Below are 17,877 nucleotides of genomic sequence, written 5' to 3'. Positions count from 1 at the left end.
ATTTTATTCTTCTACAGTACTCAATGGTCATATAAAAAGGAATTTTTATATGTACATTTTTATATAATGCATTACGCGTTCTTGAATCGATCTTTCTGGGAGTGAGTACGGAAATTACCGTGAGAGCGAGAGGTTAAACTTGGATGTAATAACGTAACTCGATTCTGGGGAACAGATGGGTATCGGAATATGAGAATGGGGCGTATTTTCGTCATATCATTTCCTTTTTGTGTGTGAACGGCTGGTGTCTTAACACCCCCTGCCACACGTCTAATAAGGCGGCTTGCAGGGTAGTATGTAGATGTAGATGTTAGGAACGGAAATGGAGTTTTGAAACAGGTATAGGTTTACCAAATTGAGGTGTGCGGAATATTCAGTATATTCGTTAGACCTATCCGTCTATGCTCCTTGTTTTGATGGTCTTTTTTTATTATTATCTCCTCAGCCAAACAGAATCATCTCCTCCGCCTGGACTTCCGGGACGCGTTTCACCTGGAGCCGAGTGACGACTGTCGATTCGACTACCTGGAGGTTCGGGATGGTGCGTACGGCTTCTCGTCGCAGCTGGGTCGATTCTGCGGTCACAACTTCCCGCCCATGATCACATCCTCGGGGCCATTCCTGCACCTGAAATTCCACTCGGACGAAAGCGCGGAGTACAGCGGCTTCCACGCGGTTTACACAGTCATACCGAAGCCAGAGAACCGTAAGTGTCTTTTGAAACGACTCATGATGCTATGATGTAATCATATTTTTTGCCATTTTCTATAATCTGTTAATTATTTATTATATGTTCTCCTCGTAAGAAAAATTAATCCCTTGTATGATTCCACTCCCCACATTTTCACCGTTACATTTTTCAATTGTTTTCTATTGTATGTACAAAAGTATAAAAACTCTTAAAATGTTTTTTTTTGAAAAGCCACATGAGTAATATAAGTGGTGATCGTAATGCTAAGTTACTTAAGTAGTATTTGTGAATAATTTTTATTGGTACGCGAACTGCTATACATGGCCTTTATGTGTTATTTTGTTGCTCTGTATAATCTACAATGCTCCATACTCGACCATTTTTCCTTTATTTGCTAAAGAGAGGTATTTCTCTGTCCTGCGTAAATAATGCCAAGACCCACCCCTTTCTTCTGTCGGAAAAATTAAGAAAATTCGTTGTTTCCCTTCACCCCTAGAGGTTTTTAAAAAATACTTGAATTTACTCCCATGCCTCTGTTTCATAACACGTATTTCGGCCTAAGTCCCCCGTACAACGGCCGCCAAGTCATTCATGTCTCTCGGGGAATAATGGAAATATTTTTCGAAAACTTTCAATACAACTCAGATTTTAAAGTTACTACATCATCGATGAAGTTGGCAATGAAGTCGGCCTAAAGCAACCTTGAAGTCTAAAGTAATTTTTTAGACAAATTGCACCTCATTATTCCATACTGGACAAATCCTACTGCATCTTGCTAAAATAATCGAAGTATATGGTCATCTTTTGTCAAATTGATAGGTCTCGGCATATTTTTTAATATGTTTTTTGACTGTCGTCTAGCGTTGGGAATTAAATTTTACGACAACTAATGTTTCTCTTTGAATTTATAATTGGTCTTTAATTATGGCAATTCTTGGAAAATTGTATTCAAAACTTCTTTCCCATCGGCATCATTCTTGTGCTACGAAATGATCTTTGCCGCAGAATTTCATTGATTGGACTTTTATGATTTCTCTTAATACCGTTTCCTTATTCAACTCTATTTTTTTTCAACACTGTCAGAGTAGTAGTTCTCATGCCCGAGCGTCAATTTTAATCATGACTTGTGTCTAGCTTGCCTTCTTTGGTTATTGCCGTAGAACACACGTTTTTATCATTAAATATTCCTTGCTACAGTTTTTTTTAAATTTATCTATCGTATATAATACGTTTTTTAACATTTTATTAAGAATCATCTCATTTTGATGAATTTATTTTAAATATAGCTAACCTTGTTTCATGACTCTTTTTACGCCGAACGTTAGCTGAGAATAATTCAAGGATGGTAAAGTTTCCGGAAATTGCTAGGAAACTATAGTAATCTCTCAGCTTTAATTATTTTAACGCATTCATTCCGTTCAATTGACCTATTTTCGAGACTTATCGCTCGTTCAACTCTTCAGCTATTGTCTGGAAATCATCGTAAACGGTGGTATGTTGTCAGCTTTCTCTGAGGTCCAAGAATTTTACCACATTACCATGTAAAATTTTCATGGTGTAGATGGGGGTAAATGACGACCATGGTTTTCTTTTCACATCATCAAGATATTAAGATGATAACGAGTAATACGGCAAGAAAAATTCCTAGCACAGCCAGTTGTGCAGGAGACATGCGTTTTTTTAAGAGAAGAGGTGTAAACAGTTGTGATATGTTTTTTTTTCAATGTTTTTCTCGTTTAACGCCTATACTCTTGTCTTAATTTTTTCAGCACACCTTTGTCAACATTTCGTGGTAGTTCAAATACAAATATTTTTCATATAATAGAGAAATTGTCAATGTTTTCAAACAATAGATATGGGCTTATGTTAAATATAGTCCATCTTCTTCACATCACGAATTTCAAGATGATGGCGGAAGTACCAACCTGGTAATACTTTACCAAAAAAAGGCTGGTTGAGTAGGAGTCACGACGCGTCGTCACCTTACGCTACGATACCTTATCTTGACTGAACTCGTCATATTCCTTTCAAGTGTTTGAGCTCATTTTTTTGTTTCCTTCCATATTCCAGTTGACAACGTGCCCGTGGAGAACTGTTTTTTCAACGTGGGTGGGGACGAAGGATTTATCAACAAGTCGGACATCAGTGCAGAAAGAATCCGCACTACGGTGGAGCATAATATTCCCCTCGATTGTATGTGGGTCATCAAGGTCCGTGATGGATGGAGGGTGAGTGCCTTTTGTGTTTATATATTAACCTTATTTATTCCTTAAAATCAACTCTCCTTGAAATATTACCGAAGTCCCAGCACAAACATTTGCCCTTGATAAATATCGCCGACGCTATGATGATCTGTGAAAAAAATAATGAATGCATACAATCGAAAGCTGATCAGTTTATTTTTCACTGTCATAAAAATGAGATGTGGGTGTAGCATTTATTTTCAAGCAGATTTTGCAACTATCATCCGCTAACCCCTCTTCACTCATGTGGCACTTTTACCGATACACACCATTATCCTTTTGTTCCGTACAGTGCTTTGAATTTTTCATTACTGATATACATACACACAGGCTCATGCACGAGCAAATATCGAAAGCACTGATGAAGATTGACATGCAAGGCACAGTTCAAAAAGCTACCTAGTGGTCAATGGCCACTTGCCACTGGCCATGCATCAAAAGGAATGACCACGATGTAGTTGTCAAGGGCAACCAAATACCCGAACGACGTATTGCTGCAAAAATTAAGTATGTAAATCTAAGATTTTATAGTGATTCTCACTAACTTTTGTCGTGGAAACATTTATGAGAAAAGAATCGGTTTGGTGAGTCAAATAATTTTTTCTTCTCCTTATGATATTAAATCGTACATCTTTATGGATAATTATGCATATCCATTTTTCATCGTATAACCAAACAGTCATGAGGCGATGAACCCTTGATGTCGTATACTTCTTGACCTACAACCCTCCGTCACTCACTTCGATACTTCGATGTAAATTACACAGGCCCACAAAAAATTTTGTTTGAAAACTTTTTTTTATTTTAATAGCTGATCTTTATAGATTTTTATGTGCCAAATCCAAACCTGGCCTTAGTATTTTTGTATCACCCATAGTTTTCAAGCAATATGTATTTAATATTCAGTCTAATATCCCTATACGGTATATTGGGAAATCAATGAAACACTGTGTTACATCATAAAATTGTTTGTATTTACTGTTCACTACATCGTGATAAAATTGCATGTATTACTACAGCGTGTAGTACAGGGTTCACTCGTCAACTGGAATTGGTCTACATTTTCTTTCCCTTTTTTCCTTTAAGCTTCTTGTGTAGCTTTTTCTGCGATGAATCGCTTGCTGAACTTCTCGGTGAAGTACCAACAGTAATCCCCCATTATCTTCGTTCATTAGACCTACTTTTTCAATTTTATTATAACTATAAAAAGCTATTAAATTCTAAAAATATTGCTTGATGTCATAAGTTTAACTGTAAAATGTGAATAAATGGTGGGTGATACAACTTTAAAACCATCATGTTTGGATTTAGTAACTTTAAAAACATAAGAATAAGGTATTTTCAGTAAAAAAGTTTTTTCATTGTTGGCCTGTGTTATCAGAGCATCATTCGGGGCATTTCAAATCATGGATCCCATTCTCTCCCCCCAGATCATGCTCGCCTTCCAGAAGTTCAAGCTGGAGAATCCGAACGACTGCGAGTCGAACTACGTGGATATCTTCGCCGAGATGACCGAGTTGCCGCACCGCCTCAAGAACTTCTGCGGCTCCATCGCCGATTCGGTCGTATCGAAGACCAACATCCTGCACGTGCACTTCTACACGGAGGCCAAGGCCGTCAACTCCACCTTCGAGGCGCTCTTCACCGCATACAAGGACAAGCCCACCGGACAAAGTTAGTGATGCACCTAATCAATACACCTGCAGGCAGTAATTAACATACCTACTCTTCGTTGATAATGGCTTCCGGGTGCAGCTGCGTGTTGCGCTTTGTCGTGCGAGCTTTCGCGACCGTTGCAGGACGCATCATCGCCCGATGATGCGTCCTGCAACGGTCGCGAAAGCTCGCACGACAAAGCGCAACACGCAGCTGCACCCGGAAGCCATTATCAACGATGCCCCTCGCTGCGAAAACCTACGTTCAAAGCTATACCTACTCTTCATCTAAATTTCTGGATAATTATGCAGTAGTTCCAATAGTGTGATTTTTGATAATGCGAGGATTTATGCGGTACTTACCTAAAATTGATGTAACGGTGCCCGGGCCTCAGAAAATTTAAACTTACCTTTGAACATAATTATGACATTTTCCACCCCCTCCGTGCCAAAACAACTTTGCTCTTTGCATAAGTAGTAAAAAAAATTCTTTTGTGATTTAAAGATAATCTTCCAATAAATTGTGTGAGACCAACACGTATTGAAATCAAATCATATGTGCCCATTTCAGCCTACAAAGAGAATTTGTCTTTTAATGGTATACTTATGCTGATCTAATATCGCGTATTATTTCTTACACAACCCTCAATATTACTTGGATCAAAAGAAATAATAGAAGGCGTAGCTTAGTGGTATCAAAATCTGGATTCACAGGCATAATTAAAAACAAACTTAGATTATTTTCTTATTTATCTTATGTTGACCCCATTTAATTATTGATTAAATAATAATGACCATTTAATTGACTTAGATTATTCACGCATCAAAACTTTATTTCTGAACAGGTGTCGTCTGAACTGCAATGATTTTCATGAAGAAGTTTGGATATAATTGCTTCGCAATACGTTGGTCAGATGTATATTTAAAATATTTATTTATACTCAGTTAATTTTTCACCATATCTATGACTTGCTTTCTTATGTCTCTGTTTTGGTCGAGATTGGATTTTCTAATGAAACCTACTACCTTGTACAATGCTATAAATGTGAGTGATTCTTGTCCGTCCTGAATAATGTATTTACCATAAAATCCACTTCCAACCGCTGACTGACTGGCTGACTGATTCTTACAAAGGTTTGCGGTGAACGAGACGATATGCGACAAAAAGTCATACAATCCTCCACCCTCCAAAATCGCTGAAGCCCTATGAATATTACACCTATTACACTGTTTCGAATTGCCTTTATATCTCTACTTTTTAGGGACGTTTGGAGGTCAAAATTCGATTTTTCAAAAATGCTCTTTTTCGCATCTAGACCGCGTGATACTTGTGCGTCGAGAGACCGATCGTATCACTTTTAATTTCGACCAAATCATGCGATTTCACTATTTTGTGAATTGCTATCCCAAAAATGGAGGGAGATGCGGTGTTGCGTCAAAGGGCTCGGCAAAAATTGTAAGAATTGGCAGAGTGACCGAAAAACGCCTACGAAGTTGTACTTCCGAGGAAGTCTGGGGGAGGGGTTGAGCTCTGCCAGCGAGCGAATGCGAGTTCCTTGCAAATATAACTCATCTCATTTCTTCCGTTGCAGCATGCGGCCCGGACGAGTACGACTGCGAGGACGCCACCTGTATCTCGAGCAGCCTGCGCTGCAACGGTCGCATCAACTGCCGCTTCCGCTGGGACGAAGACGAGTGCGCGGTGAGTGCCATCTACTCGGCGCGCCTTGCAAACTCTCTCTCACACACACCCTACCCCTTCCACCCCACCATTCCTCACCCCCGAGGCTGCCCCGAAAAACGCCTCAATAATTACGCCAATGCTGCGAGGATGCAAGCCATTCCTAATTCACAGATTCGGGCGGTTCTCTCAGAGGGATTGCCTCCATCAATTGCATATTCATAATCCATCGAAAGCCCTCGTTATACCAATAAACCTTTACTGGGCGGTGAGAGACGTTTCTGGTCGGAGACTTTGGCCACGAGCACTGTTTGGAGCAATATTCTTCTTATGTCTCATCAAATATTCACGCTAGTGTGACGATGACAAGGTTTACACTCTGATAAGGACCTATCATTTATGACCTCCTATTTTTTTCAAATACGTTGCTATGCTAGAGATCCTGAAGACTATACATCTAGCCCTCACTCCTCATGGTTATTAGTGCTACGAAAGGTTTTTAATTCACCTAATAGCGAGGAATTTACGTAAAATGTGATAATTCTCATGTAAAAGCTCTTAATAGACTTCTCTAGAATAACCTTCTCCAAGGTTGTTGACTATCTTTAATGATTACACCTGTTAGTTAAATATTTTTTTATTTAACATCTATAAAGAAGCTGCTTCAGATGCATGCTTGGCTCAATACTTCAAATCCATGTAGTAAAATTCATCTTAATTAAATAAGAGCCAAAGAACTCTCTTACCAAGTAGAATAGAAGCTTATCAAGCTATAAAGAAACATCCAAGTTTTGACTTTTCAGCTTTCAATAAAGGAAGAAAACGATTTTTTCAGAGGAAATCGAGTAATGTTATCACTACCGATCTTATTTATGCCATGCCTTAGTTTAATCTAATTTTTGCTAAATATTTCATATAATTAGCGGGCTACCAAGTGGAATGGAAGCTTATCAAGCTACAAAGAAACATCCAAGTTTTGACTTTTCAACTTTCAATAAAGGAAGAAACCGATTTATTTAGAGGAAATCAAGTAATGTTATCACTACCTATCTTATTTATGCCATACATTAGTTAAATGTAATATGTATGCTAAATATTTCCTATAATTAGCCATTTTTATGCCGTTTGGATGACGAAACAAAAGATTTCTTTTACTATTACGTCTTCAGAGTAGCTAATATCTCCTTCTCTTTAGTTCATTCCTCTCGTCGCTGGATTATCTCGTGCGTCACAAAGGAAAAGGTAACATTTGGTACTTGAGCATTTTATTTTTCGTTCGCATCAGTCGGCACTCACCATGTAAACCTCATTAGGTGCGATGCCCTACGGCCATCTCCGAGATGGGACATTCACGAGGGCATTGTTTTCGTCGTGCTTAGAGCATATTGAATCAAGGAAATGCCTTCCTCCGGCTCTTCCGTCGAGACGATGTGCGTGCTGCTGCTTACCAATGAGACGTTTCTCCTTCGTGCTTAATGGCTCCGAGCTCCTGCGACGACTACTGCAATTTTTCTTCCTTTCCCTCAAGCGAAGAAATGCATTACGTAGTCCCTTTAATCTCGGCTGGCGTCTCTAATGCAACCGGTGCCCTGCGTCCGTCCGCACCGTCTCCAAATTACATCACGCTTCTTTTGAGTTCAGTCGGTCTAGTAAGCCCTTAGCAGGAAGACCACTCTGCAGCTCAATAATTATTTTAATTCGTGGTCAGGTTTTCGGAACCTCTTAGGTAACAGACATCAAGGTAGGCTGGGCTTACTTTTTACAGTGACCAAGTTGTTTTTCTTAATGGAATTGGTACTTACACCACGCTAAGCTTTGGCTTAATTCTTTATATAGAGGCAAAACTTATATTTTTGTGTTGGTTCTGCGAATTTAATTATAGATTTTTTTATCACCAAACATATTCTACGGTGCTTTATTTCCTTTCATGCGTAGTATATTGCATTACAACGGAAATTCTTGCGATGTGTCGCCGGAAAATACTTTTATTTTGCTGGAATTTATAGTCTATGGTAGTGATTCATTGATTCTTATGGTGACCATATTTTATAGAAGGAATGTGATAGAAATGGAGCGATTTCACGTTAAACAGGAAGTTGACGGGGAAAAGAAGACTGATATTTATATTTTTGGATATGGATATCGATGTTTTGAACAAGCTTTAAAGCAAACGATTTTTTTTATTTTTAATATCTCCATTAATTACATCTAATGATAAGTCACAGCTGCTGAAAATCAATATGGTTATCTATTACTTACTCCGGATATTTTTATCGGCTAATTTTCGCTGTTCTGTTAAGCTACAATAGATCGAAAAAATGGAACTACTATTTTTCATGCTGAAATTGCGCCACAAATGTTAATAAGTTATAATATGTTAATAAGTTATAATATAATTAATATTATGACATTTTAAGAAAAGTATTAGCACTACATTAGCTTCCTTGAACAGTTTTTCAGTGGCCAAAACAAAAAAATGCTCATTTAATTAAATGATAGGGAGCATAATTTTTTGTCTTCTCTTGTTCACTTAGATGCATGTGCCATCTAAGATAAACATGAAAGGGATGTAGAAAGAGCTTTTTAGGAATAGAATTTTTCTGCATTAACACGCAAGAAATTTTATTTTTATAAAAACAATATGCATGCATTTTTAAAAGCATTCAATTCTGGTATTTGCTTTTCCAATGCCTGATTTTAAAAAAAACTTGGTAATAATGCATTTTAGGGTATAGTGATTTTCAATCAAAAATTGACGTTTTTTTCATGGAAAGCTAAATTACAATATTATGTGAAGATATCATCGTCGTAAGGATATTACGTATTACTGATGATAAGCATTATAAAATTTCTCCGGTGTTAAGATATCCGTAATCATAATTCCATTAGATCTCCCTTCATTTTCTTTCTAGTTCCGCAGACTGAAATATTAAATGTTAGTTATTTCTTACGTTTTATTCATGAGAGTGAGAAAGATAACAGAGGCCTAATTTATGTTTATTTTATTCTGGAAAATTAATTCATTTAAGTTATTTTGTTTCTTTAATTTCATGATTAGGTACTTGTTTATGTTACCATTGGCGAGATATTGTTCTTTATATAAATGATTACATTTTATTTCTTTCATCGAATTTAATGCTAAAATTTAAATTTTAACCTCATTCTCATAGTATATTTATCGTTTATGCTTCGATATTCATTAAATATGTGGTAGGTTAATACGTTTCCGAGGCATTTTTATAAGCAAGCACTGCTCCAATTTTCTGCTTCTTGCACAGGCTCTAATTGAAGAGAATAAGTTGTTACTCTGCTCAAAAATGGGTAATTGTGCCTCGGAAAGTGTTTGATTCGAAGGGTATATCTCCTTTAAAGTCACCATGAGAGAAACTTTTAAATTTAATTTACTTCGTAAAAAATATTTTACAGCAGAATTTGAGGATCCCTATAGAACTTAAAGATATAACTATCAATTTTTATTGATTAAAATTTCCTTAAATTCTACACTATTTATTCACCTACTTCCTATTTTTCTCCTTTCTTCTTTGCAGTAGTATTTTTTTCCCGATAGGTATTTTTCGTTTAAATAGATACCTACCTAGTTTTCTTTTCGTTTAAATTCAAAGTTTGCCACATATTTTAATGTTGACTGTGTCGTGAGATTTTTTTAAATTTATAAATACCAGATGGGTCTATCCTCATATTATTTTATATTGGTGTAATACTATTGTTTATTTTAGTTCATAATAGAGAAATATTCACTTCGTACCGTATTCATTTTTCCAACTGCTCCAAGAATCGGCCCTGGGAAACTAAAAACCTCCCCTCAATGTCCGTCTGCAATAAACTTTTATCGGTGGGCTATCACGCAAACTTGTCCGGGTCAAATAGTGCCTCCCCCTTCCTTTGTATCAGCTAGTTCGTGCTCTTCAGCCAAACGTAGACACTTTCACGTACTACGATGTGCTTTCTTCTTCTTTCATCTTACGGGACGGCCTTGAGGAGTTTCACCGCAGGGAATAGCCCATCGTGTGTAGTGAACCGGTTATATGGAGTACAGTGGGCGCTTTGGAAGACCATCGAAGGCGAGGTATGAGAAGACTGCCCGAGGAACCATTTCGATCCTTAGAATTTTTCCTTCCGATGCACCTCCAGCACTCTGGAAGGAATGCGTTGTTCGCTTGTATTGCCCTCCCTCGAGAAAAGTACGAGGTTCGGCTTGGTGTGGTAAACTGGCCGGCGAAGAAAGAAAAGTGGTAAAAAGATAAAAAATGCATTGCCCGAAGAAGGACATGCTTTTGGGGCTAAGGAAGGGAATTCTGGGAACAAGAGCAGGTTTTCTCAATTCCTTTCGTGACGCTAGTGGAGTTAAATTCAATTGTGTTGGAAAACACAGTTGAATTTTCCTCAACAATGGGGAGAAGACTTGGTACAAACACTTTTGTTAAATTTGAGATTTTGTTAATTTTTTTCGAACTGCAAAATACTTGACTTTGACTGACCTTGACTTATTCAATTTAGTTAAAATACTACTTTCCCACCAGTTAGTTCCCTAAAGAGATGCGTCGCTCCCGCCGTTCTGCGTGTCATATTCCTGGCTTTGCACGACATATCCTACACCTACTCCCTAATCTTCAAATTTTTAGAGAACATTTAGAGGCTGTATTCAAGATTCGACTTTTCCTAAAACTTGTGAATTTTACCTTTTTATTTTCTGAATTGTTAAGGAATTGATACCAAGATATAAGCAAATGCCTCCACTGGTTTTCATTTTAAACATGACAGTTTCAATAAATAGTTGTAGTTTTTAATGGGTAAAAAAAGGCAATGAAAATTAAATTATGTATGAGTAGGTTTGACGCGTCCTATTGGAGATGATTTGACTTATATATATAGTGACTTAACAAATAATATTCATTAATAATAGCTTCCGAAATATCTACGATTTTTCGCGAAAAATGACCACATGTCGTTGTACACCAATTCAACGGTGCGAATTTTGGATGTGGCATCATGTATAATTTAATGCGTCCCGCACGAAATTTCCAAGTATTTCCTTGATAAGTCTGACTCATTTCCGCACGATGGCTTAAAGGCTTGAAATTCGTTTCTTCGTCAGAACTCTGAAGTCACGATAATTCCCAATTATGCTCATTCCTTTATCTGTGTCCCTAAGTTCAGACTCTGGCTTTCGAAGGGAGTAGATACATCCCGTATGAGTAATTCACTCAGCGTGGGGATTATTTCTACACGAAGTCTATCCTCACCCAAGAGGAACCCGAACTACGGCTCCAAATTCACGGAATAGGTTTCAATAAAAAAGAATTTTTCGCAGCCTTGAGATAACTCATTGAAAGTAGGTATTCCTCACGTTTGCATATTTTTCCTTTCCGGCAGTGCTTTTTTATTATTTTGTGCAGGGAATACAAGAATGGGATGAACACGCCGAAAAAATGTCTCTGTGAATAAGTAGCTGTGAAATACGCATTTGTCTCTCGTTGCTGAGCAATTTCCGTCTGACCTAGTTGAATCCCCCTCGACATTCATTAGGCTGCTTTACATTTCCCTCTGACGAATCCTCTTCATCGGTATATACTTTTATAAACATATGTATTCTTTTTAGGTTTTTTTACACGGTGGTTCTTGATTACAGAAACTAAATTTTTTGTCTGGAAAATCCATTGCAGCACACGTCTCGATAAGCGTCGGAGGATGAAGTAGGTTATGGGGAAAAAAATCATTTATAGCCTCATTGGATGTGGAATAATTTTCTGAGGACTTAACCCAAATCCCATGGGTAATCCCTTAGTTTGCCTCTCTCTCGTCATATTTTTTCCTGCTGGCAATAAATGAGTCTCAGAACAATCTTTGGGAAATTCACTGGAGCATTCACTATGAACTTTCAAGATGTTAAAATTTGTGCGCTAAAATCTAGAGATTTGGTCCGCATCGTGAACTGGAGCTTTTTGCTTACCCTTTGACGGAGACAATGGCTTCTTCTGAAGCGTGAAATAATTACCTTGTTGAATCTCGGAAGAAATTTTTAGGATTGAGAGGCTATTTCCTTCGGTGGAATCTTATATTCATGTCCTTTATTTCAAGCTTGCATGGAGGAACACCTAATTAGGTTTGCAAATAAAGTGAAAACTACTTGCTAGACAAGCATTTGAGAAATACCTAGGAAAAATAGCTCTGAAAATGTTAGGCATTACTTACTTCATAAATGGTAATGATAATCGTAACATAGGATTTTTATAGACTTTCGTCGTGTGATTCAAAAATGGCAATAATGACTTCTGCGAAATAATTGTAGCTGAAAGAAGATTTTTTTCTCTCTCATGAAGTATAACTTTGAAATCACAGAAAATATTACCTCAAAGAGTGTCTAATAGTTGATCACATCCATGACACCATATTGGCAACGTTTTATTGTGATTTGAACGAATGTCGATCATAATTTATTTCTTAAAAAGAAACTTATTTTCCCTCGAGCACTATAAGTCATAAACAATAATTTAGAAAATGGTGCATAAACGTAAAAAATAATTTGATTTATTTTCATTAATATTAAATAAAAATTGAAAAATTGTAAATTTTCACAATTTTCTGTGACGCATTGCGTCAACATCGACTTTTCTTTCTTATATTTCTTCTACACCTAAATCTATATGAAATTGCAGTACCTTTCGTAAACGTTGTTTTCATATAGATAAATATCCATTCAAATTGATACAGCCAGAAACTTGGAGAATTAAAAATTGTGTTAGCCGACGTTCATTTTCCTTTAAAATGGATGTAGCCAGATCAAGGCAGTTTACCACCATGGTTGAAATCATTCGATGGTGTTTTCCTTATGTCGTAAAAATAAATTACCTCGACCAAATAGAACATCTCGTCGAAAGTTTGTTTTTAAACTTACCTATGCTAACTCTATAATAACCTAATCTATAATAACTATATAATAACCTAAAGTAATTTGACCATTTGTTTTTCTTCACAGAGGAAATCGAAGTAGGTAATCATGAATAGATAAAGTCCGAAACGTTCTTCGTTTTACATCTTCAAGTTCAGGGAGAGTAATTCTTCAATATGCACGCAATCAAACATGATGAGGGTTTAAGGGCGATGGTTGTTTTAGCATGGGTCTTACATACCATAAGAGGAAAAAATATCTTGTAAAACAGATTTATAGACTTTTCACTTTACACATGAAAAAACAATATAAAATTCATGTATATATTTTTATAATGTTTAGAATGCTAGATTCTAGTGCATCCAGCTTAGGACCCTTCTACTCCACATGGAGGATCTCAGATTTTGAAGTACTGAAATGTTTTTCTTCAAACCAATGCTTGGCAAACAACGAGACTGTATTGTTGTTGTTAAATCATTCTTCAAGTTTTCTTGCACGTGTTTTGAAATTTCTTCCTGTTAAACCAATGTAAATCTTTCTTCGCGTGTCATACCTCAGTTTGTATACCACTCATTCTTAGGGAGCCAATCCTACCCTTAGCGTTGCCGATAAAGTGTTCTAATGAGTACTGGTTGTAGCAAGCTGTTCAAGTTCAAAGTTTTTTTAAATCTATTATAAATACTTCCAAAGAATTCTATTCTGCGCTATAAGGTGATTATTTTTTCTTCAAGGATGTTAAGGAAAATATCTGTCATGGCTTTATGCGGTATTTTCTTGTTTATAGGCTGTCAATGAGGGATATGGGGTATCCATTGCTTGATTCTATTTATTTTATTATGTTACGTTCTTATTCAAATGTCTGACATGGTAATATTAAACTTTCTGTGTGGAAGTGAATAAAAAGCAGCTAATTTGTGTGAAAAGTTATGTCTGCATAAGGAATGAATGACTTAATATGTGTACGAGTATGTTATAATAATTCAACTTTCTGGTCCACTTTGAACATGGTGGTTCCAAAGAAGTTCAGCGCACCGTTGATTGCATTCCCGTTGATGAATTTCAGGCATTTGTCAATACTATTTTTTTTAATTGTGAACAACACAAGTTTCCCCACTTTGCCGTACCAAATGCAAAATATATCGTTCACAAACCTTCCCCGGCAAAACACATCTTTCAAAAGCTCACTATCGTGGATTGGCAAGGTTTTCTCAAAATAATCCATTCAAAAGTCTGCTAATCCTACCCTTCGCGTTGCTGATAAAGTTTTTTAAAGAATTTTAAGAAAGAGTTTAATTTAAAGAAAAGTTGTTTAAGAATTTTATCCTAAGCTATAAGGTGATTATTTTTTCTTCAAGGATGTTAAGGAAAATATCTTTCATGACTTTTGAAATCTTTTTGATCAAGAAGACCCTTAAGGGTGGCCGTGGCATGCACTTTACTATTGAATTGAAAATAATTTTGTATCACATACACTTAAGTCAGGGAATGGATCCCACTCCTCACAAGGGGGTGTTAAGTCAGCCTCACCGAGGGAAAAATCTACAAAGTTCACCGCTCCTTCTGCGGGGACACTTGTAAAAAATTTCACGCATCGAAGGAGACGAGAATGCATTTCTGTGGTAGACCTTTTGGGGTTCTGCTACTAGCGAATTGACCACAGTTTTCACATCATACTTACGGTAGGTGAGAACTTCGCAACTGCCCGATAATGATGACCAACCCTTCGGCCAAAATGTAGTTCGGGACCGATACACTTGAAACCTCGGGCCGCACGGGGATATTAAATTTGTGGGTCTTGACGAGATCAAAAAAGGAAGGTACGAGGGAGTTCACCATTGCTAGACTTTATTTATCCTAGGATTAGATTAGCACTGAGCAAAAACGCTGACCAAAAAATGCTAGGAAAAAATGCCAGGATTTCGTGTTCATTGTTATTCCAACTCTGCGGGACACTAGCATATTTGGGGCTGGCATTTTTGTGGCTGACTTTCTTCAGTGGGACACTGGTATTTTTGCCATGAGTTCCTGTTCATCATCAGAAGAGTGTTACTTTTGAATATTGGATCAGAAGTAATTCATTAGGTTATAATCGTATGGCTGTGAGTCTAATCGTCTTCGCACTTTCAGCCTTTGAGAAATGACGTGTCTGTGGAAGCATTTGTCTGAGCCTAGCCCATGAACTGTTCTTTACTCTGCCCTTAATCCTCTCATGACATCAAATATGTGAAATTCAATTTTCAATGGTCGTACGCAACAACGAATTTTGGGCAATATTGGACCACACGTGTACACTGAAATTTCCACAATGGAAATTATTCTTCAGGATCTTAGGTGACTAACAAGATATTTTTTTAAATTGATATTTCTACCAGAATTTTATAAATATGTTCCAATGCATATAATTGGATTTTGAAATCGTTTATAAGGAAGTGCACAAGTGTTCTCATTACCAGGTGATGGATTCCCTGCTAAGCAAAGGCGTGGAACTTCATCAAGCTGATATTTCATTAATCTGGAATAGCATTACTCCATCCACTTGCAAATACATCTCTCTAATTGTGAATATAGCCTCAGCTTCATCGTTGCCATACAATCTCGTCGCGTCATGTGACCCTCGCTGGCTTGATTTCTGCGCTTGACAAGTTCGTTACGATGGCATTGAGATCAAGTAGGACGAGTACCATACGGCGTGATGACACTTCAAGGTTGGATAGGCAACCATGCCAAGTCCGCAATCGCCAACTTGCTCCCTTACTGCTCCCGTGCACTTTCAACTCTTTATTGAGCTTACTCTCGACAACCGTGCATTATCCCTGCATCACTGATGATGAAGCAATGAATAATGAGGGTAATTACTTTGAAATCATTGTTTTTCGAATGGTGAACAGTTTTTTCTGTAGGATAAGGAGCTACAATCATTTACAACGAGTGTCAAGTCTTTAACAGTGTAACGGTTTTTATACGTTTTCATTCTCCAATTGAGCAAATATATTTTTTTCCGTTAATGATTAAGATGGACTTGAGGTAATGAACTACGAGTTCCAAAGCTTTTAAAGGAAAAAAATTGTTATTATAAACTGCTTTTGTAATTAATAATTAGATTTTTAATCCCTTTAAAAGGCCGATGGTAAACACATACCTCTCAACCCCTGGGACTAAGTAAGCTAAGTCGTACACTGCTTACAAGACATGCACGTTTTCAATTACCTGAAATAGCTCAATACCAGGTCATAAATATTTCATACAGAATTAGAAATTAAAGGCTGTTAGTTGATTCCTAGTGACTGACTGCATCTTCCTCAGATGGCTTCCTCTAGAGTTTTTAATACGCTTTTTCCTGGATGAAGTCACAAAAATGACACCAAAATGACACAAAAAGACACTTCAAAACACATCTGCGGCTTTGTGAAATGCATCAATGAAATCCACTGTCAATATACATGCCTTTAATTCGCGTTTTTGAGGAAATGAAGTGAAATAAAAGGCTCAATTTTATCATTCTACTGTGTAAAGCTACCCAATATTGTTGAAATAATATGGTGTTCATACGTAACTCGTAGTTAACATCAGTTTTTCTCAAAAATTCAATGGCAGTAGTCAAGTTGAAAAATTGTACGCATTGAACACTGCCACAAAATTTCATCGCAGGTAGGGTTGGATTACCAGGTGCTGTCCGCTACAACTTCATTCACCATTACGGAGAACATTGAAAGGATTATATCTAGGCATTTATTCTGCATAGGCATAAAAGCTTTTCCCGTGATATTATTATCTGAATTTCTCCCACGAACATGCATTCTTCTTTTTTCTAATTAATGGTGAATTTAACTTTATTAGCAAAACATTGATGGACGTTATGGTATTTTTCATAATCTATGTGATGATCAAGGTGAAGTCTTTAGTAAGTAAAATATGTTATTTTCATGAAATTTTAAGGTGATAAGGATAAATTACGAGTGAAATCATTGGTGATCTTGAAAAAAAATTAAAAAAAACATTTCAAGATGACTTGTTTATATTATTTAAACGAAACAATGGTTTAAAGAGAGCATTAATTCTTAGATGGGTACATTGAAAACGGGAGCGTGAATTGAGAATCTGATATTACAAACGTCGAGTTACATAAAATATTAGGAATGCTTGGGTCATCAACCTTTCCGTACTGGAACTCCATGTGTGATAGTCGCGTGTAGATAACGGTACAGATTTGAATGAAATATTTTCTCAACCATGAGGGTAAATTACCGGCTTAAAGTGTAGACCGAAATCTTCTTAAGAGAAGAGCATAGCAGCGAAAATGCCTTGGTATTTAAATGCAAGCCTCTAGGCTCAGCCGAAATCTCCCCGCTTTCGTACTCTCTCGATTCCACCCAAACTCGAGCCCGTCTAGCCATTCTCTAGTATCTAGAGATATAATCTGCCTCAGCCAACGGCTGTTGGCGAATGTAAAGCGTGCCCTACACAGAGTGGGCTTAATCCACCGCCGCATTTCAAAGGCTTTCTGCAGCAATAAAGGTCGTGAAAGGTGCCCTGTCAGATAATACAGGCAATTAAAAGGGTTATCAGACTAAAATCTTAGCTTAGAGATCATTTTTCATTAATCGTATAATGATGAGCCCTTGTATTATTAAAAGCTTAATTTCATTTTTTTAACTTTCAACTTGTTTAACATTTTCAAGTCACACAGAATTACTCGT

The 17,877-nt window shown here is 37.0% G+C and overlaps 1 protein-coding gene across 1 annotated transcript in view; it reads left to right on the top strand.

Moving 5' to 3' along the window:
* Positions 1–17,877, top strand: part of LOC124156137 — a 372,909-nt gene that overhangs the window by 330,251 nt on the left and 24,781 nt on the right. The window contains exons 4-7 of the mRNA XM_046530481.1: positions 446–706; positions 2,762–2,919; positions 4,365–4,608; positions 6,182–6,291. Of these exons, the coding sequence (XP_046386437.1) occupies positions 446–706; positions 2,762–2,919; positions 4,365–4,608; positions 6,182–6,291 (773 nt within the window). The remainder of the gene's footprint in view (positions 1–445; positions 707–2,761; positions 2,920–4,364; positions 4,609–6,181; positions 6,292–17,877) is intronic.

Source organism: Ischnura elegans, chromosome 3 (genome assembly GCF_921293095.1).
Source record: "Ischnura elegans chromosome 3, ioIscEleg1.1, whole genome shotgun sequence".
NCBI classification, from domain to species: Eukaryota; Metazoa; Arthropoda; class Insecta; order Odonata; family Coenagrionidae; genus Ischnura; species Ischnura elegans.
The sequence above is the reverse complement of the archived record's forward strand: the minus strand, read 5'-3'. Positions and strand labels throughout refer to the sequence as shown.